This window comes from Poecilia latipinna, unplaced genomic scaffold, assembly GCF_001443285.1.
Source record: "Poecilia latipinna isolate Pla-1442-1.1 unplaced genomic scaffold, P_latipinna-1.0 Scaffold1530, whole genome shotgun sequence".
Lineage (NCBI taxonomy): Eukaryota > Metazoa > Chordata > Actinopteri > Cyprinodontiformes > Poeciliidae > Poecilia > Poecilia latipinna.
The window spans coordinates 109,908-131,017 of NW_015114146.1; the positions used below are offsets into that span (position 1 = coordinate 109,908).

The window sequence follows — 21,110 nt, forward strand, 5'->3', positions numbered from 1 at the left end:
TTTCCAGTGGTGCTGATTATCAGTGCATCAGGACATTGCTGCCTGTTTTCCTCCTAAGTCCTTTGGAGGCAGCAACAGTCTGCTTCCCTCACAGCTTTCCTATATCGGCTTTCTTTATTTGAATAAATACTGACATGTCGATGTGGATTCTGTTTATTTTTTTGTAAATTCAAAGTCATTTTTAATATTAAATGTAAAACCCTGCAATGACGTTTTTGCTGAATTTCAACATTTAGCTTCAACTTAATCTTCCAATCAGGTTTCACATCATCTTACTGATTTTAAATAACGCCTGTTGGGTCCAAAGCTCATTCACTCTTGCTCACATTTGCTTCTGTTGATTTCCGAATAGGTTTAAGAGAGGAACTATCTGCAGCTTTCATTGATAGCAGTGGTGACCAGCATCCTGCATGTTTTAGTTCTCTCCCTGGTGGTAGTCACAACCTTTTCAGCATGTCAGTGTTCTTCTTAGGCCTCCAATGAGCCATCATTAGATCCAGATGCATTAAACCAGTGAGAGAACTAAAACACGGAGGATGCCGGCCCTCGAGGACCGACTTTGGGCTCCACCGGTTTCTAGTAATCAGCCAGCTGCCATGCTTGAAAAGGTTTCATTCTTTCAATTTAATTGTGTTTAGTTGAAAATGCGTGCTGGAGGAATGAGTGAGTCATCCAAATGGAAGAAGCAGAAGCGTTCACCACGACCTCCTCGTCACATGGTCCAAAGTCCCTCTGACCCCGGCGGCTCCAGCACCCTCAGCAACAACCTCTCAGGTCAGTAGCAGCAGTCGATGCTTTTAGGGCTTTTTATGAAATGAAATCAGGTCAGTTTCTAATATCATGTCAATCCCTTGTAAAACATGGATTAGGACATAATATGCAAGATTAACAAAATACAACCAAAATAATAAATGGTAAATTAATTTGAGAAGGATGTATTATGGACATTACCTGTGGTGGTCAGCTGACTTCCTGCTTTACTCTTATCCTAGGTGGAGTCCCGTTCATTGAACAAGGGTTTTCCAACTCCAGCCTTGCCACGTCGGACAGCGCCGGCTCTTCCATATCCAGCCCCACAGCCACGGACAGTGGCCTGGATGCCGGCTCCAAAGCCACCTCCAGGGAAGACCTTTCTGACTTGGAACAATCCATTCCATCTGCAAGCTCCTCTTGCACCGTTACCTCACTACCTGGCTCTGAGTCTGGCTCTTCACACAAGCAGGTGGATTATTTACCTCCATTGGTTGAACTGTAAAAGCATGCTGCATTCTGTTTTCTGCGGAACTGACCCGTTCGATGTCCCATGTGCCGTCCAGTCTGAGGGCGGGCAGGTCAAAGTGGCTCAGGCTGCGTCCGTAGATTCCATCCCTGAAGTTGTGGACGACAAAGACTCGGTTCCTGATCATTCGGATGCCACCTCTGTTCATGACATGGACTATGTCAATCCTCGCGGAGTCCGGTTTACGCAGTCCACACAAAGAGACGGTAGGGAGACGTGCCATGACTCTTAAATCGGACGCTTTTTGTAAATGTGTGTTTTGTATTCATTTAAAGTATCCGACTGCTCTGCTTTTTCTCTGCAACACCAATGACAGTTGATCGTTTTCAGCCATTTTTTTGTTTCTTTTAAATGTTTTATCTTCCTATTCCCCGTTTTTGTGCAGGAGTCGCACTTATTCCTTACGGCCTTCCATGTCTAAGGGAGCTTTTTCGATTTCTGATTTCACTGACCAATCCTCATGACCGCCATAACACTGACGCTATGATACAAATGGGGCTGCAGCTTCTGACTGTAGCCCTGGAGTCTACATATGTTGTTAATTACCAGTCTTTACTAGTCCTGGTTAAAGACGAGCTCTGCAGGCATCTATTTCAGGTAGGGAAAAAAAAAAATTATACATTTGTGTGTGTGTGTGTGTGTGTGTGTGTGTGTGTGTGTGTGTGTGTGTGTGTGTGTGTGTGTGTGTGTGTGTGTGTGTGTGTGTGTTTTCTTTCTTGTTGAAAGAACTGTGGCATATTTTCCCCTCTGCACACAATATAAGACAATAAGTTGATAACGCTTTTGCTAATCATTTGAAACAATGATACTTGAGCTTTATGCTGTTTAATATATTTAGAAGTATAATTTGTGTATATTTTTTGATAGTTAATGATAAACATAATTTTATTTTGAGATTAATGAGCTGGAAACAAGAACAGGGTCATTACATCAACATGGTGGGATGATGCATGTGATCTGTGTTGCAGCTATTGAGTGTGGAACGTATGAACCTCTTCGCTTCCTCCATGCGAGTTTGCTTTTTGCTTTTTGAAAGCATGAGAGAACATTTAAAGTTTCAGCTGGAGGTAATTGTCTTCACTACTTCTTCTTTTTTTTTTTTTCCCCAGTTGTTGAACGTCATATAAATAGACTTTTGGCATTCTTTTTCTTGAGCTTTGCTCAACAAACTAACAAACGGTTTGCTGACTTCTCAGATGTACCTGAAGAAGCTAATGGACATTATCACATCAGAGAACACTAAGATGCCATATGAAATGAAGGAAATGGGTCTAGAGGCCTTGGTCCAGCTCTGGAGGATCCCCAGCTTTGTGACTGAGCTGTACATTAACTACGACTGTGACTTCTACTGCTCAAATCTGTTCGAAGACCTCACCAAGCTGCTCTCCAAGGTAACGTCTGTCTTTATTTATTTATTTATTTGAATGGTTGCTTTAATTCATTTATTAATTTGTTTGGTTATTCACAATTTTACATTTGGTTGTCTCTTTTTTTATTCATTTGTTCAGCCAGATATAAGAATTGTGTAGGTATGAATTTGAAGTTTTTTAGATTCAAGAAGGACTAAAGCCATCTTTGCAAGAATGAAATCTTGCTTGGTAGCAGAAATTAAATATGCTGGTAACACTTTATTTGAAGGGGGTTGAATAAGACTGACATGACACCTGTCATGAACATGAATTAGCCTTCATGAATATTTATGACTGTTGTCATAAAGTGTTATTTGGTAAATTATGACACTTTTAATACAAAGTTGACATTATTCAAAATGTCTTTGTTATGACAACTTGATATTAACCAGGAAATCATTGCTGTTTAAACTTTACCTTTAATAACATAAATTTACCTGATTTTTAAAGTGCAATCAGTAATACTTTTATAACAAATTTATATCAGTAATGATTTCTTGGTTAAAGTTAAGTTGTCATAACAAAGACATTTTGAATAATGTCAACTTTTTAATAAAAGTGTCATAATTTACCGAATGACACTTTATGACAACAGTCATAAATATTCATGAAGGCTTATTCATGTTCATGACAGGTGTTCATGTCAGTCTTATTCAACCCCCTTCAAATAAAGTGTTACCAATATGCTTAATGGCATTTCCAGGGTTAAGTTAATTTTAAAAACAAGACGCTCTTTAGATAGGATAGACTTGAATATTAATGTCAAACATTTCCAGGGGAACAATATATATATATTTTTAAATTGTTAAAGGGCTTTTATTTGTATTTTACTGGTGGTTGTCAACACCAATAAATGATCCAGCTTACTTCTAAATAATAGCCATTGTGTGAGAATCAAACAGATAATATTGAAGGATTACTCATTTTTAAATGACTTGTCAGCTGATGTGGAAGTTTTCCCTTTATTGTATAAAAATGCTAATTCACTACACTCTGACCTGCTTTTGCTTTATTTGTGTGTTGTTTTCTACCTGCTGTGTCTGACCAGGGGCTTGTTTTTCAGGCCACTTTTCACATTTGTAGTTTTTGTTGTTGTTGCCTTTGCAGAATGCGTTTCCTGTGTCGGGTCAACTCTACACCACTCATCTGCTGTCACTGGAGGCCCTGCTGACAGTGATTGACAGCATTGAAGGCCACTGCCAGTCCAAGGTAGTAAACAACTCGACTCAGCAGAACCAGTCAGACACACTACTGGCAGATGAAGAAGGATCCACTTCGAATGGAACGGACTTAACAACTGGTATCACGTTGCGTTTGCCCCATTGTTGCCATTACAATTACTGATGGAAAGTAAATATCTATAAATTATTATTCGTATAACGCGAGACGCAAAATATTTCTTCAGATCTTAACGGCAAAGGCAGCCCTAATAATTCTCCTAAAGCGGCGAACGCGTCAGGATATCCGCCTACCAGCGGTTTCCTAATGGCTGAGAAGATGAAACTGGGTCGGGAGGATCAAGGAGACACTGATACCGGTGATGTTCAAATCCAACAAAAACCTCCTCTTTAAAGCATTTTGTGAGAATTTGATTGGGGAGTTGATCCGTTTTCTTTGCTTCAACAGAGAAGAAAGCACCAAAAAAGCCTCCCCGCTTCTCTACGTGTTTACCCGAGTCACTGGAGTTGTTGGAAATTAGAACCAAGAAAAAAGTAAATGATTTGGATTCATTTGGATTTTTTTTTTCTTTTTTTTTTTTAACATTACATCCAGATTTAGTATAAAAACTGTGTGGGACCTGTCTTGTGTTTAGCTTCTTATCACAGGCACAGAGCAGTTTAACCAGAAGCCTAGGAAAGGAGTCCAGTTCCTTCAGGAGAAAGGCCTGCTCAGCGACCCGTTGGACACCAAGCAGGTGGCACAGTGGCTCAGAGAAAACCCCCGTCTGGACAAAAAGATGATCGGGGAGTACATAAGCGACCGCAAGAACATGGAACTCCTGGACAGCTTTGTGAAGTACTGTGAACTATCATACATGTTCGTTGTCATTTCATGCATCAATAAGGTCTCTCTCTAACACAGAGCTTTTTGGTAGTACGTTCACCTTCCAGGGTCTCCGTATTGACGAGGCCTTGCGGCTCTATTTAGAGGCCTTCAGGCTTCCAGGAGAGGCTCCAGTAATTCAGAGGCTGCTGGAAACTTTTACAGACAACTGGCATGTAAGTCTTACTTGGCTTCCTATTTGCTGCATCATGTTACCTGAATTAAAAAAAAAAAAAAAAAACTAATGCGAAAGGTGCCACATCTTAACTAGTGCCTTGATGGAGGGGAAAAAAGACATAAATTAAGATGACCAGAATACTTAATTATCCATTTTATGTAACAGCTCCTGGTTTGACATTACTATTCACATTTTAAATCAGCCTTTATGGGGAATTATGCTTCTGGAGTTGCATTTGAACAACAAAAAAATAATATTTGTTTGTGCAATAAACAAGTTGTTGATGAATCAAGATTTATCGTTTACATAAGAACTGTTCTCAACTGTGTATCATTTTCTGATGGTGTAAAAATACCATTAGTAATTTTCAACTGTGTATATATGTATATTTTCAGAAAGTCAACGGTTCCCCTTTCATGACCAATGATGCAGGCTTTGCTCTGGCTTATGCTGTGATTATGCTGAACACTGATCAACACAACCACAACGTTCGAAAGCAGAACATCCCCATGACCGTAGAGGTAAGTGACTCTACAGTCGCAGTGAAGCGAACTCGCCCCACGTTCCTGCCTATTGTTTTATGGTAGTGGTTTTCATGGTGTAGCAGTCTCCTGGATCTGCTAGCATTTGCCCACAATCCAGGTTGGCAGGTGAGGAAACCCATTGCCAACTGTTCCTTCAAATGGTGGCCCCTGTTTGAGGTGAAATGCTCTTACACAGAGCGGAGAAGGGGGTGGGCCTGACATCTGCTGTCCCCCGTTTTTTCCTCTTTGATTGACATTTGCTGAAGACTAAACATAGTCTCCAGGGAACATGTGAGTGGTCTGTGGGTGGGCTCCTTTCACTGACAAATGACAGGCAGGTTTTTCCCTTTTTGACTGTGTCAGGCTCTTGTCTGTGGATGTGTTGGATTGTTATATAGCACCTTTGTAGAACATACAGTCTTCCACACTCCACATTGGAGTTAACTTAAATTGTGACCAGTCCCTCACTTGCTGTCTGCACTGCAGTTTCTGCTGGAAGTATCATTATTCCAATAAATAAATAAGTCTGTCTTTGATGAAGGTCTGTGTCAAATGAGGTGCAGATGAGGTCTGTTTTATGATGTTTGTAGCTAGCAGATGATCCCATATTGCCAAAGTTGTTGATTGAGGATGTATTTATGGTCGTGTGCTCCTTCTATGAACATTTGATAGAAATGGTTTGATTCTTAGGACCATTAGCGATCTTTGCCTCTGTCTGCCCGTGTTTTTCTCTGTGACCTTGCAGAGTAGCTGGTATTTTCCCCTGTTCAGCCCCCAGGTATCGCATACCCTGCCAATGAAGGCTTGAGGCCATCAATCGTCACTAGGTGGTTATGTTTATTTACACAAACCTCTTTGGTTTAATCCCTGTTTTCCTAACTATTGAACTTAAACGTATTAAATGACACAGGAGTACGTTTCCATCCTTGGCTGTTTAAATGTTGGTTTGATGTTCATTTAACCAAGAGCCAGAATGCTTCTTTCTTTGAGCAAGGCTGTAGAAACACATACACTGCTGTTCATATTGAGGTTGTCTCAGGAAATAAAGCTGAACTGTTCTAAAGCATTAGTTAACTTTTCTTCTTTGTTTGGTCTTGTTTTCCCAAACAGCAATTCAAGAAAAATCTGAAGGGTGTTAATGGAAACAAGGACTTTGACCAGGACATGCTGGAGGACATCTACAATGCTATCAAGTAAGAAAACAGAATACAACAACAGAGCTCTTCTCCCTTATTAATCCAAAATGTTTCTTAACAAACCATTCTGATGTCTTCCGCTTTTCCTTCTCCATTGTAGTTTTGACGTTGGTTTCATTCAGACAGCAGGCCAATATGACCCAAATCTGATTTCCTTTTTTAACCCATATGTGACCCATATCCAACTTTTTCAAGGCAGTCTGATCAGCCCAACTCCGATCTTTTCATCCGCAAAAAAAAAATAAAATAAAAAATCCCATTTGTGCCACTTCCGTATGTGGAGGAACAAAATCGTATTCATGTTTGAGAAATCCTTGAATCTCCATGGCAACTATTCAATAGTCCAAAATGCCAGCAGCACCTTCAAGGCTCAGTTCCTCCTCAGGGCTGCGGTGTCCAACCACTGTGGTCACCATCGCCCAATATAAAATCCTGATACTTTAAGCATTTTTGTAACTGAAGGTAACATAGTAACTTTATTATGCTATAAAATCACACCATGTACTTGGAAAACACATAATGCTGCCCCTTTAAGGACTGGACTCACATTTTGTTTTACCTGCGTTTGTGTTGATGTTGAAGTTTGAAAGACGGCTTCAGTTTTTTTTTTTTTTTTTTTATTAGCATGGCCTCATTTACCACTAACAATAACAATAACTACAATAAACAATCAGTATGTATGGGTAGCTTGTTTTTTTTGTCCAAATGCATTAATCAGCTAATCATTTCAGTTAAGTCCTAAATGTTCAATTTGCCATTGAATGATGTTGTATAGATCTAAATTTTGATTCCTTTTCTTGACTTTAAATTTAAATTGACTTCTTTTCTATAGACTTTTTTGTGTTTCCACTTTTTATTTTCTGCTTCTGTACTTAATCTCTGAAATCGCCTCACCGACATTTTACTGCTCAGGAGTGAAGAGATTGTGATGCCAGACGAGCAGACGGGTTTAGTGAAGGAGAACTATGTTTGGAGTGTGCTGCTGCACCGCGGTGCCACTCCTGAGGGGCTTTTCCTCCACCTGCCGCCAGGCAGCTACGACCACGACCTGTTCACCATGACCTGGGGTCCCACCATCGCTGCTCTGTCTTACGTCTTTGACAAGAGCCTTGATGAAAACATCATCCAGAAGGCCATCACCGGGTTCAGGTACGTGAGCATATGGAATCACCGGACGGGACGATGATGAACTGGAACTTATGATCTCAGCAATTGCTTTAAGCCTCATCTTTCCTCTTCTGCAACATGATCTCCACTCTTAGTTGAATAGTTTATTGTTTTTGTCTTTGATAAATCTTGTTGTTGTTTACAGTTAGCTCAGTGGGGTAGAAAATGCATGTTTTAGCTCAGATTAACAGCTGACTATAAAGTATAGGATGTTAGCTGATTCATCCTGTATAATAATTTGGGTTTCTGTCTTTCAGAAAATGTGCAATGATCGCTGCTCACTATGGCTGCAGTGACGTGTTTGACAACTTGATTATTTCCCTCTGCAAGTTCACAACTCTGGCCAGTGAGGTGAGTCGCTGTCGACGACATCACATGGTGTTCTCATTATTTTTGTAGCCAAAAATAATGAGTGTAATGTCAGAAGAATTACACACCTTCTGACATAATGGTCTCTGGGTGATGTATTCAGAGTTTTTTCAATGTGCTGTGGTCAGAATTTGGGTTTGGCGTTGTGGAATATTGATATTCCAAGCTCATTTCTGATCTGTGGTCGGGATCGTTGTCGAGCAGGAACACACCACTGTGTTCAAGTTCCACCAGAATCAATTCAGAGTTCGAAGGCTAAGAAAAGCACCTCGTTAAGACGCAACTTACTGAGAAAAACTGAGGCATAAAATGTTTTATTTTATTCTGGTACTTTTTATAAATTGTTTCAGTTTTTAGCCATCAAACAAAAGTTGTAACATTTTGTAAATGTAATTGTAAATCCGTTCCTCTATCTGAACGTGTTCTTCCTGCCAGTCTGTGGAAAACCTACCTACTGTGTTTGGTAGCAACAACAAAGCCCAAACTGCAGCCAAGACCGTGTTTGATTTGGCTCATAAGCACGGCAACATCCTGAGGGAGGGCTGGAAGAACATCATGGAGTCCATGCTGCAGCTCTTCAGAGCCCAGCTCCTGCCAAAGGCCATGGTGGAGGTCAGTGTACCGTCTGAGCTCTGCCTGTGGTACAGCTTAACTCTGAAAGAAAAAAAGACCAAAAAAGAAACATTGAGATGGTATTTCACATACTTTGCTGCCACCTGCTGTTCTTTGCTCAAACACGACAATTATTCCTCAGATGGAGGACTTTGTGGAGCCAAACGGAAAAATTTCACTTCAGAGAGAAGAAATGCCTTCAAATCGGTAAACTCATCCTCATCTGTATGTGTGTGTCTATGTATGTGTATGTACGTATACCTGTCTGCATGTGTGCGTTTGTGTGTATATGTATGTATATTTATATATGTGTTTATGTATTTCATAACAGTGGTGAATCAGCCGTCTTAAGTTTTATCAACTGGTTGACACCAAGTGGAGCTGAGCAGTCAGGACTCAGAGGACCAACCACAGAAAATCAGGAAGCCAAGCAAGCTGCCATCCTCTGCATTAAGGTACTAATTACACACCGTGATGATGACATCACGTTACATTTTTTATCAACAAATTTGAAATCTATGCCACATATCATGAGTCCAGATATTTTTATGATATGCAAACAGACTGGTTTGCACCATTGTTCACATACGTCAACTTAAGCCACACAGTTTTAAAAATGATCTCAAACAATTTTCCCACATGGAAAATGTGTAGAGCTTCTCTGTAACTCATCATCCATTCAGATGTTGTTCTGTTGTCTCTTTTATTTTCTTGCAGCAATGTGACCCAGAGAAGTTGATCACTGAGAGTAAATTTCTCCAGCTGGAGTCTCTGCAGGAGCTTATGAAGGTTTTTCATCTTTCTGACTGAATGTCTCATGTTTTCTGTCAGGTGTTTTTGCTGTGCATTGATTTAACCAGAGCTCTTTGTGGGTAGTTTAAAAAAAAAAAAAAATAATTTCCGTTTCCTCTCATTAGGCACTGATATCTGTGAGTCCAGATGAAGAAACTTATGATGAAGAGGATGCCGCCTTCTGTTTGGAGATGCTGCTGCGCATTGTTCTGGAGAACAGGTGAGAGAGAGCGAGTTGCTCAGAAACACAATTACCACTGTTGCTAAACGGTCAGTGTTGTTTATCAGTTTTAATTGAATCAACGTTTGTTTTTGCGTCTGAAGGGACCGCGTGTCGTGTGTCTGGCAGACCGTCCGGGACCATCTCTATCACCTGTGTGTTCATGCCACAGAAAGCTGCTTCCTGGTGGAGAGAGCTGTGGTGGGTCTCCTTCGACTCGCAATCCGCCTGCTGCGCAGAGAGGAGATCAGCTCTCAGGTACAGAACCGAGCAACGACTGTCAGCATGGATGAAGGCAAACATTTACAGGCCAGAGGAAAGGTGGATCTGACTAGTCATTTACTCACGTCAGGTTCTGTCACACTTCCCATGTCTGTCACTTTAAAGAAACGCTTCCTGTATTTGTTTCTGTAAGTTTCAATTTATTGCTCCTTATTTGAAATCTTTTAAGATTAGGTCCACTGTGTTGTGATGTTCTTTGGTTCACTAAATGAAACCAGCAGACCAAAGGAATTGGAACAAACTTAGAATCCAGAAAAACTTTTCCAGAACAGGAACATTTAGCTCATTACTTTTACAAATTTGAACATACTTAGAAAGTCCAGAGGATACTTACTTACTTATAGTTATCTAGCAACCCAGAACAGGGATTAGAACAAACTTCGAATCTAGAAATTAGACCAGAGGATACTGATCTGAACAGGAGTATCTAGTTTAAATACTTTGGATCAACCTTATTAGAGTCTTCGTCTTCGTTTGCTCTTTCTCTTTCCTTTGGTTTGTTATTTTGTTTGTGTCTCCTTTCAATTCATGTAAAACATTTTGATTTGCTTTGTTGCTGAAAATCCATCCATCCATCCATTTTCTGAACACCCTTGTCCCTCAGTGGGGTCGGGAGGGGTGCTGGTGCCTATCTCCAGCTAACGTTCCGGGCGAGAGGCGGGGTACATCCTGGACAGGTCGCCAGTCTGTCGCAGGGCAACACAGACACACAACCATGCGCACACACACACACACCTAGGGGCAATTTAGACAGACCAATTAACCTAACAGTCATGTTTTTTGGACTGTGGGAGGAAACCGGAGTACCCGGAGAAAACCCACGCATGCACAGGGAGAACATGCAAACTCCATGCAGAAAGACCGGGGCCGGGAATCGAACCCAGAACCTTCTTGCTGCACGGCAACAGCTCTACCAACTGCGCCACTGTGCAGCCCTGTTGCTGAAAATGTGCTGCATAAATAAATGTACCTACCTACCAGACAGAATAAGAGGTGGTATGGAAAAAAATATTTGAAAATTTTTATTGGACATCAGGACATGAGGTCAACCTTGATGTTATTAGTTTAATGCAGGTTTTAGACTGGCTTGTTAAAATGAGAATTAAATTATAAGAAACTTTGAAATTTGTCACACTTGTTTGTGCTGCAGCAATCTGAAAACAGATTATCAAACATTTTAGAAACATAATGAGGAAGTGGTGCCACAATGGCTGCTGTTACTCATGTATTCATCAGTTCAGCAGTCCTCATTGTGATGTGAAACAAGTCTCCACATCAGAACTGCAACATTCTCAGCTCATTCTGCCCATTTATATTCCAATATATTATTTTTGTGCTTGTGTTAAGTGCAAAATGGAAATCATTTCTAATATGTTTAAAGGTTTCACTGCATTATCGCGCTTCCTGTTCATCCACAGGTCCTTCTCTCTCTACGCCTCCTGCTCATGATGAAGCCGCATGTCTTGTCCCGGATCACTAGGGAAATTGCTTATGGCCTTCATGAGCTGCTAAAGACGAATGCAGCCAACATCCACTGTACAGACGACTGGTACACGCTCTTCTCCCTGCTGGAGTGCATTGGAGCCGGAGTTAAACCTCGTGCCTCCTTCCAACTTACCTCTTCCTCTGCTGACAATGAAACAGGTTCAATATTTCCCTAAAGTTACATTTCTTACATTCATGTTATATTTTTGAAGGGGCAGTATTATGTATAATCAACTTTTTTGAGCTTTCCATCATGTTAAGATATTCCTTCATCAAAAACCCACCTGGAGGGTTGCCTTGATTCTTTCTTGGATGTTTGAGAAATCCTTTAATCCTCCATGGAAACTGTTCAGCTGCGCGTAACGCTCGCCGGGACCCAGAACCGCCTTCAAGGCGCAGCTCCACCGCTGCAGTTTCCAAGCTTCTGAGCTTCCACCTCACAGAGCAGCCGTCCCTGCAACTCCCCCACTCGGCTCCTTTAGACTAGCCTGCAGCAATTAGCAAAAACATAGAGGAACTGCGCATCTGCTGAGCTCATTAATAAGAAATACTTCTCAGTATGACGTTGGACTAAGTGTTGTAAAAGAGAAGCCATGCTGTTATGACTTCCTGAAGGCGGAGTTTCAGAACGATCAGGAGGTTTTAAAAAGACAGAGGACCAATTACAAGGAGATAATTTACCAAGTGAAGTTTATTTTAAGTCTTGCTTTACTTGTGTAATGTGTCAAAGATCATCTTTTGCGCAACTGTCAGGTCAGAAGCCTTCCTCATGATTGTGTAGCCTACAGAACTGGACTGAGAGACAATTTAAAAGCCTTTGCAGGTGTGTTTGAATTAATTAGCCGATTAGAGTGTGACACCAAGTGCCTTCAATACTCAACCTTTTCAAAATATTCTAATATTCTGAGATACTGAATTTAGGGTTTTCATTAGTTGTCAGTTCTAATTATCAAAATAAAAAAAAAATTAAATATATCAGCCTGTGTGTAAATAATGAATGAATGTTTCACTTTTTGAATGGAATTACTGACATAAATGAACCTTTTTTTTCCTGTTATTCTAATTTTAATGAGCAACACCTGTAGGTTTGAAATTATTTACTTTCAGTGTGTCGCATAAACATTAGGTTTCTCTGATGCTTGCGTTGTTCAAACTGTGCTGTTTAAAACGGTACACAAACATAAAATGCCTCTTCTAAAATAGCATTGGTTTTTCTGGTGCCTGCAGGTGCACAGTCGGACAGTGAGCTGTCGTCTCATCATTCCAATGAAGTCAGTTTAGACCGTGGGTACACGTCTGACTCAGAGGTGTACACAGACCACAGTAAGGCCAGGATACCTCGCTCCACTACTGATGTGGACGTGTCCAGCAGTGGATGGCTTGTGGTAAGTCCTCACACTTAGAAACGGACAGGTAATGTTTAACAAAGAGCTCCATGTTACGGTAATGATCTGATGTCTGTTATGTCCGGTGGTCCAGACATTGATAGCCTTGATGGCCTTGATTTCACCATGGCCTAATGAATTGTGTGGCTCTGAAAGTATCTATGGATCATTTTTCTGAGCTACAATTATACACATTCCATTCTTTCCACGACGTCGACAAAAAAAGACATTGAAGCGACAGGTTCAATACCGAGCTGCCTCTGAATATTGAAGTTTGATGCACAGGAAAGCCGGCATCTCATTGTCCACCGCTTGCTTGTAGTTTCAGATAACTCCATCACTTTTGTGTTGCAGCGAGTTTGAAATTTTGCACCGTTTGTTCTTCTTCTGTCTTTGCTCATACTTCTGACCACGCTCACGGCCAATCGGTGAACAGGAGCTAAGCTTGCGTCAACCGTGGCAGGGAGTGGCCTGGAAAAAATGCTACTGAAAATGTTGGTAATGCAGGCCGAATGGAGTGAAGCAGGGTCCGTCAGAGCCAACGGAAAACAGGCATTAGTTTGATTTGCCTTGGGCCGGCCCTGGCTCTCACAGATATACATTGTTGAATGATTTAACATCACAAGTCAGTGGCTACAATTCTTCAGGATCTATGTTTTTCTAATACTTTATCGTCAGTAAGGAATGTAAACAATTTAACGTAAAAGTAAAACTGAAAGGCAAATAATATTTTTTCAGTTGTAAAATTTAAGGCAGGGGTCCCCAAACTACGGCCCGCGGGCCGGATCCGGCCCGCCTCCTCATTTGGTCCGGCCCCCTGAACAATACCAGAGAGCATTCAGTGTTTTTTTTTTGGATTTTTCTTCAACCACCAGGGGGGCTCTTGAGCAGATTTGAAACTTAGTTTCCCTCAATGAAATATATACTAGTCAGTACCAGTCACCGTTTCGCTCACGTTTTTTTTTTTCCATTTGCATTCTGGGTAAAAATCTATCTACAAACGCGAATATGTCGTCGGCAGTAATCCAATCCCCCCAGTCCACAGTTTCACTCTCCCTCCACCCCCCCGTCAACAAAACTTTTCTAAGGTTTCTTTCTCGAAAAACTAAGACCGGCCCCCGACCAGAAAAGGGAACAGTCATGTGGCCCTCGCAGGAAAAAGTTTGGGGACCTCTGATTTAAGGCATTTCCTAAATATCCAATTTTCTGCTAAAGACTATAATGTAAAATAACAGAAGATAATTTCTTACTGGAGGACCCGCTAAACTCAGTTGCATTTTAATATTTTATTTTTTTAATATAATTTTAATATTTTTTACTCCCCACTCACTAGGTTGGAAAAGTTGATTTGGAGACAAGTAAGCCCACCCCAGTAAACTCCAAAGCTCTGCTGAATCACCCTTTGGTCAACCAGTACAGCCTGACTTTGGGTCAGGACCTCGGCCAGCATGACACCAAGTCTCTCATCAAGTGTGTGGAAACACTTTCTTTTATTGTCCGTGACGCCGCCCACGTCACCCCTGACAACTTTGAGCTGTGTGTCCGGACCATCCGTGTGTTTGTGGAGGCCAGCCTCAATGGAGGTGAGAATACGCTTGGAACTTTCTCTAACATTGTTGTGTTTCTCTCTGGGGTTTAAGAACGAATAAATAACAATGTATTAGTCTCAAAGGCCTTTATGTGATGGTCTTTGCTGTCTGACAGTGTGTAGACTCTTGAAGGCATGAATTCTCAACCAGCATATCTCCCAAAATGCATACAGAAATCAAGGTTTCCCACCAGAAAACCTGCTAAGCCTGGTAGTTGGGCTCTAGGTCAGTCATTCATCCAGCAGCCTGTTGGGTTTTTGAGTTGAATTTTTTTTAAGGTTGACATGAAACTTGAAAATAATCACTTGATAATTATGTATTATCAAAAGATTGGAAGATTAATACCTGAAAGTCTTAAAAAATGCAAACATTTTAAAAAGACTTAACTAAATAAGCAATGCTTAGCCTGGTGGCCCGCCAGGCTTATAATGAACTGGGGAACCCTGGAAATGATGACAAACCACTTTTCAGTATAATTCTGCTGGCTGTTAGTTTAATTTGCGAAGACAAATTTAAATATTATTTTGCTGCTTTGGTTCACAGACTTTAAACTGGCTTCTCTGTTGGTCCAGGATAGAGTGAATATGGAAAAAATGAAACACCCTGGTATCATTATTATAGAACTGCATTTATTAATCATCTTGTGACTTTGCAAATCAACAGAAAACTAAATAACAGTCAGTTCTTAGTCTACTGTGATCCAGAATATGTTGTATTTATGCTTTTCCTGGTGAATCTCTTCTCGAGGTTATCGGAACCATGACAAAAAGAAGAACCACAAATACGAGTCCAAGTCCCGGATGAGGAAGAAGCCAGTGGGGAGGGAGCGAGACATCGGAGGCAGCACAAGACGAGGTGGAAGTCGAGTGTCAAGTCAACGTCCGTCCCGTTCTCACAGTGACGATGAGGAGGACGAGGGTGTTCCAGCCAGCTATCACACAGTGTCATTACAGGTTAGTCAAGATGTAAGTACAATAGCCCTTTTCATCGTTCTACATTTACTGTGAGCCTCACATCCTTGATGTTCAGCACACCTGGTTTCTGTAAACCCTGTCCAGTCCTTGAGGGCCGGTGTCCTGCAGCTTTTAGAAGTGTCCCTGGTTCAACACTGTGAATCAAATGGCTGAACTGCTTCCTCAGGGCAGTCAAGTTCTCCACAGTTCATCTAAAACTGGGAGGACACCAGCCCCCGAGGAGCCCTGCCCTAGAGTTTATCATTCTCTCTCCACTGAAAGGACTTGTCAGGCACTTTATATGATAATGGAGGATAATAATGCCTAACATCTAACCCAGTATTTCTCAAACTGTGGTATCCGGACCACCAGGGAGCGGTCCTTTAACAACAGTTTGACAGTCGTTACTTTTCCAATTGAATCGGAATATTCCTCAGCGCAGAATAAATATTTGTTGACATTACCTTGTGAAGTTCCTGATGCAGGAAAACTATGTATGATGTGATTGTTTATTCTACTGTTTGTGCCCACGCAGCTGTTGGACCTGATGCACACCCTTCATACACGTGCAGCCAGCATCTACAGCTCCTGGGCAGAGGAACAGCGCCACCTAGAGGCTTCTGGCAAAAAGATAGAAGCTGACTCTCAAACTTTGTGGACCAGCTGCTGGTGCCCACTGCTGCAAGGTGATCATTACGTCATCCTGAAGTTGGACATAAATAGACTTTCAGTTTTCCTTATTTTTAACAGAAATTAGAGCTATTTGATTGATGCATAGGAGCAGTTTAAAAACCCTCAACATATTTTCTATACTTCTTCTCCTAAAAAACTCATTCCGGGTTTGTCTAGCTTGATGCTTTAAATGGGACACACAGACGGTCGTTCCAGCCTGGTTTCAGCAGATAGTTTTTTTCCTAACACATCTGCAATCACATACTCACCTGCTGAGGGATCACAGACTGAGGGATTTATTAAAATGAACATATTAAAGTCATGAGGGGGATGACTTGTTGGTTTAAAACAAACCAGCAGTCATTTGAGTGACACATCCTGAGCTTTTGTTGTATTAAGATACTCGCCTCTTGTACGTGTCTTTGGTCGCGCTCTCCAGGCATCGCTTGGCTGTGCTGCGACGCCAGGCGGCAGGTCCGCATGCAGGCCCTCACTTACCTCCAGAGAGCGCTGCTTGTCCATGACCTGCAGACTCTTGATGCAGCTGAGTGGGAGTCCTGCTTCAACAAGGTTAAAAGCACTACGCATTTCTTATAACGGGCAACAGTGTTGCATCATAACTAAAATGTAAGAGTTGAATTGATGTGTGTTTGCAGGTGCTTTTCCCTCTGCTGACGAAGCTACTGGACAACATCAGTCCGGCCGATGTGGGCGGTATGGAGGAGACCAGAATGAGAGCCTGCACGCTGCTGTCAAAGGTTTGATGTTACACTTCCTGCAGCGCTCTCTGTTAGCAGCCATATTTTTTTTTTTCCCCATTGTTTATCTTGGTAAGCCCAGTGATTGGGTGTTAGGTCAGTCATTCATCCAGCGGCCCGTCATGTTTTTGAGTTAAAAAATGTTAAAATGTTTAAAGTTGACAGGAAATTTGAAAATATCACTTGATAATTATGTGTTATTGGAAGATTAATAACTGAACACCAACTATAAAGTCTTAAAAAATGCAAACATTTTAAAAAGACTTAAATAAATAAGCAATGCTTAGCCTGGTGGGGGCACAAGGAAAGCCTGGTGGCCCGCCAGGGGGAAGCCCTGGGTACAGTGGAGCTGGACTGATTCACCTCCCTTTCTTTGTTGGACAGCACAACATTTGAGTTAAGGATTGATACAAGAAGTGCAATTAAAGGCAGAATGTAGCAGCACGTTTTGCAACAAATCTGCAGTATCGGGGATTATGGGAGTTGATTCCACCAAAACAACTTTACTTTCCTGTAAAATCTTAACTTTAGGAGATTGTATGAAATTCTGACACACCTTGAAAGGAGATAAATTTGTGGGGATGCTGAATTTTTATTAATTTTTTTCATATTTTCTGATATGGGTTGTACATAGGCTAACTGACAGCTTTGCCTAGGACAAGCAATTGTACAAGTGTACTGTACCAATTTTCATGCCTCTATGACAAAGGTGGCACCTGTTGAGTTGTTTCTGTTGAGATTTTTGCAACAACCTTAAAATATGTAAATTTTACAGGCCTGATGCGTCCACCAAGTTTGTCGAGTTTTCATATATATTAATGCTTCCCAAAAGTCCCTTAATTTGGGGGGGAGAAAAAAAAAAAACACTATTATTACAATAAGCCCTGGCAGTACTTTACTGCGTGGGCCTAAAAATATAAGATCTTATACTTTTTTTTTTTTCTTTTTTTTATGGAAGTTTTTCTGTATGTTAAGAAATTTTTGAGGGTATTGAATTATGGTCCTGTGGTCTGTGTGTGTGTTAAGTTCCAGCGTGTTTGTGCTTTTCCAGGTCTTCCTGCAGCACCTCTCTCCCCTGCTGTCCCTGCCCACCTTTGCTGCCCTCTGGCTTACCATTCTGGATTTCATGGACAAGTATATGCATGCAGGATCCAGTGACTTACTGGTGAGGATAGTAATTACCACACGCACTCTTTTTTTCTCGTATACAGTTAATTAGTCTCACCTAAAAAAGAATGCATTGCATTTTTGATGATGTAGTACTCAGTGGCTGAGTACCACAGTTGTATTTTTATGCACTCGTTTATTTGTGTTTCTGTGCAGCTGGAGGCGATTCCTGAATCTCTAAAGAACATGTTGCTGGTTATGGATACTGCAGGGATTTTCCGCAGCTCTGACTCTAGGACAGGATACTCGGACCTGTGGGAAATAACATGGGAACGTATTGTGTGCTTTCTTCCAAACCTGCGGGAAGAGCTATTCAAACAGACAGTTGTAGCAGGTATTCACTTCTGAGCACTTCATTATCAGGAAGAATGATCATCACAGGAACGATCCATCCTTTGACAAAACTAAATTTAATGTCGCTTCCAGAGTACAGCCAGTAGGATTTGGTCCATTGACTGACCATCAAAGAACATATTTTATCTCCATGTGACATTCTTTATTAAATGAAGCAAAGAAATCCATATTGCCCATCCCAACTGGCTGCTACTGTACTATTAAGCAAATGATTTGACGAGATGTTAGGATAAAGCTCTTGTTTTATCTTTAATTTTTGTTATTTTAGAGCCGACTCCCGGTCCTCAAGCTGAGCCAGTGCAGTCAGCATCCACAGCTGAACGCCCTTCATCCCCTCAGGAGTCTCCCTCTCTCACCCAGCCTTCCTCCTCAGTCCTGACGCCAGCAGAGGCTCCACTGTCTGTCAGTCAAGAACCAACTCAAGACCCTCAGTTAGCTAGTGCCAACGGTAAGCACCAGTGACACGACTCGAGTAAAAATGTTAAATTAAGTTAGTTGCATGGTGTGCAATAAATTAATTGTATTTAATTACATTTTATTAAAAAATCTATGTTGACAAAAGACATATCTTATTCAAAAACTCTTTGCTGCCAAATTTTTGAACAAATAGACATGTGAGCTCAATGACAAATATATTTATTGTTTTTAATCTGTTAATCACGACACCATCTGTAATGAACACAAAGGAGTCTTTATGAATGTTTTACTGTTATGAATGTCATTCGTTAATGACATTTTTAATGCAAAGTTGTTTTAAAAGTTACATTAAAAGTGCCAACTTTGTATGATTTTGTCAACAATGACACTTTGAATGCAATTTTTAGAGCAACTTTGCATTTAAAGTGTCATTATTTACAGAACGACACTTTATGATAAAAGTCATAAACATTCATAAAGACTCTTTCATGTTCATGTCAGTCTTATTTACACCCCGTCAAATAAAGTGTTACCAAAAAAGCTTTAAAAATCCAGTTCACTTTAGCTGAACAGGTTGCCCACTCTAATCTCTTCATCACACTTTGTCCTGCGTTAACATTTTTAACACCTTAAAATCTATGTAGATGATCAAAATGAACTCATTAGAAATCCCAGCCATAGGAGCTTTGTCACGTTTTGTGACAACGATTTAAAGTAATTGTCAAAAAGACAACTGTACTCGGAGTATAATACGTCTGTTTTGCCTCGTAGGACCAGATCTCTCGTCTCCAGCACCCGCTGCAAAATCTCTACCGCTGGCTCCGTCGAGCACATCTCCCGCCCGCTCTCCATTATCTCCAAGTCAGCCCCCCCTCATCCTGCAGCCGTTAGCTTCCCCTCTGCAGGTGGGCATCCCATCCATGCCTCTTCCGATCATCTTGAACCCCGCTTTAATCGAGGCCACATCTCCTGTTCCACTGCTTCCTGGCCACAAACCTGTCAGCAGTCCCACTGATGAGTTCCAGTAGGAGAAAGTTCACCTGGCTTGAGGGTCACTGCTCCCATGGCAACAGAGCAACCTACTTCACACGTCAGGGGACTGCAGCTGGTTTAAGTCTACATAAAGGACTCTGTCGTTTCCTTTGTGCTGTCTGTGTTTATTTACGAATCGTACTGAATGGCTTATTAAACTGACAGGTGTGAAGTAAAGTCACTCTGATGCCAGGTTGTCGTCTCTCTTATGACAAACTTGTTGATCTTACTTTTGTAAAATAAAAAAAAAGATTCTGGGTGTTTTGTCCACAAAAACAGAATTTACTTGTTGTTTTCCAGATATTTTAAAGTTATAACATCATGTATATTTTAGCCTGAGACAATAAATTCAACACAGTAAGCGTTTCCCTACACTTCTTTATTCTTAAAACATTTCAAAGAGACTTTTCTTTTCTGGTGGTGAATGTTTAATTTTTAATGTTTTCTGTTTTTTTTATCTCTCCGACTGAGACAACTGAGAGACAATAGTAGGATTTTAACCCAAGTCAGCAGGCACAGCGTCTCTCTAATGGACAAAATCTGGATCCTGGTTCATCAGCGGAGGAGCCCTTTGACCTCCTAGAAGCTCTAGGAATCATCACTGAACCTGCAGTATGAGAATGAAATGAATGGTGGGAGTTATTGATTAATCATCCAACCGACTGTCATCTAAACCCGTTTATCCTTGCAAAGTCACAGGGACCTGGTGGCTGTTGTCAGCGGTGATTGGACAATGGAAGGATTCTACCAGTAAATGTGTGCAAGGGGACAGGTCAGTTCAGCCGGACTGCTGAGGATATTTATACAATAAAACCAAAAAGAAAAAAACACACCATGATTGAACTTCATTACTGTGCCGTGCTATTTAACAGACAAAAACCCGCCACCCCCTCAAAGTTCATTTGCGGGATGGTATGAAACATTCATTTTTTACACAATTGAGCGTTCTCCATTTGGAATCCTGTGAGAACAGGCCCTCGGGGTTTAACATCAATCACAGCTGAATGTCACATTCACATCCACCACTCCTGGGTGGACCCAACGCCATCTTCAAGACAAAGTTCGTCCTCCGAGCTGCAGCTTCCGAGATTCCTTTTAAGTTGTATTTCATATAGCCAAGCTTTTTATTTTTATATAGGCTATATAACAACTAGAGGCAACATAGTTATTTTATTGTGCTATAAAATGTCAATATGTTCCTGGAAAATACATATAACTGCCCTTTTA

At 41.1% G+C, this 21,110-nt stretch overlaps 1 protein-coding gene across 4 annotated transcripts in view; it reads left to right on the forward strand.

Moving 5' to 3' along the window:
• The window catches only part of gbf1 (golgi brefeldin A resistant guanine nucleotide exchange factor 1), a 57,419-nt gene extending 37,172 nt beyond the window's left edge, over window positions 1-20,247 (forward strand). For 2 of the 4 annotated variants that reach the window (XM_015058294.1, XM_015058296.1), the window contains 32 exons: window positions 639-774; window positions 993-1,222; window positions 1,317-1,485; window positions 1,665-1,876; window positions 2,248-2,346; window positions 2,476-2,670; window positions 3,796-3,988; window positions 4,094-4,225; window positions 4,315-4,400; window positions 4,502-4,704; window positions 4,784-4,907; window positions 5,305-5,430; window positions 6,544-6,626; window positions 7,542-7,778; window positions 8,054-8,147; window positions 8,601-8,777; window positions 8,920-8,984; window positions 9,109-9,232; window positions 9,495-9,566; window positions 9,695-9,789; window positions 9,894-10,047; window positions 11,490-11,715; window positions 12,784-12,941; window positions 14,275-14,524; window positions 15,278-15,495; window positions 16,019-16,169; window positions 16,595-16,725; window positions 16,812-16,913; window positions 17,965-18,078; window positions 18,237-18,414; window positions 18,703-18,882; window positions 19,623-20,247. In XM_015058294.1, coding sequence (XP_014913780.1) covers window positions 639-774; window positions 993-1,222; window positions 1,317-1,485; window positions 1,665-1,876; window positions 2,248-2,346; window positions 2,476-2,670; window positions 3,796-3,988; window positions 4,094-4,225; window positions 4,315-4,400; window positions 4,502-4,704; window positions 4,784-4,907; window positions 5,305-5,430; window positions 6,544-6,626; window positions 7,542-7,778; window positions 8,054-8,147; window positions 8,601-8,777; window positions 8,920-8,984; window positions 9,109-9,232; window positions 9,495-9,566; window positions 9,695-9,789; window positions 9,894-10,047; window positions 11,490-11,715; window positions 12,784-12,941; window positions 14,275-14,524; window positions 15,278-15,495; window positions 16,019-16,169; window positions 16,595-16,725; window positions 16,812-16,913; window positions 17,965-18,078; window positions 18,237-18,414; window positions 18,703-18,882; window positions 19,623-19,879 — 4,971 coding nt within the window. In that variant the 3' untranslated portion in view covers window positions 19,880-20,247. The remainder of the gene's footprint in view (window positions 1-638; window positions 775-992; window positions 1,223-1,316; window positions 1,486-1,664; window positions 1,877-2,247; window positions 2,347-2,475; window positions 2,671-3,795; window positions 3,989-4,093; window positions 4,226-4,314; window positions 4,401-4,501; window positions 4,705-4,783; window positions 4,908-5,304; window positions 5,431-6,543; window positions 6,627-7,541; window positions 7,779-8,053; window positions 8,148-8,600; window positions 8,778-8,919; window positions 8,985-9,108; window positions 9,233-9,494; window positions 9,567-9,694; window positions 9,790-9,893; window positions 10,048-11,489; window positions 11,716-12,783; window positions 12,942-14,274; window positions 14,525-15,277; window positions 15,496-16,018; window positions 16,170-16,594; window positions 16,726-16,811; window positions 16,914-17,964; window positions 18,079-18,236; window positions 18,415-18,702; window positions 18,883-19,622) is intronic. The other 2 variants (XM_015058295.1, XM_015058297.1) reach the window with 1 other exon arrangement.
• Window positions 20,248-21,110: the final 863 nt, after the last annotated feature.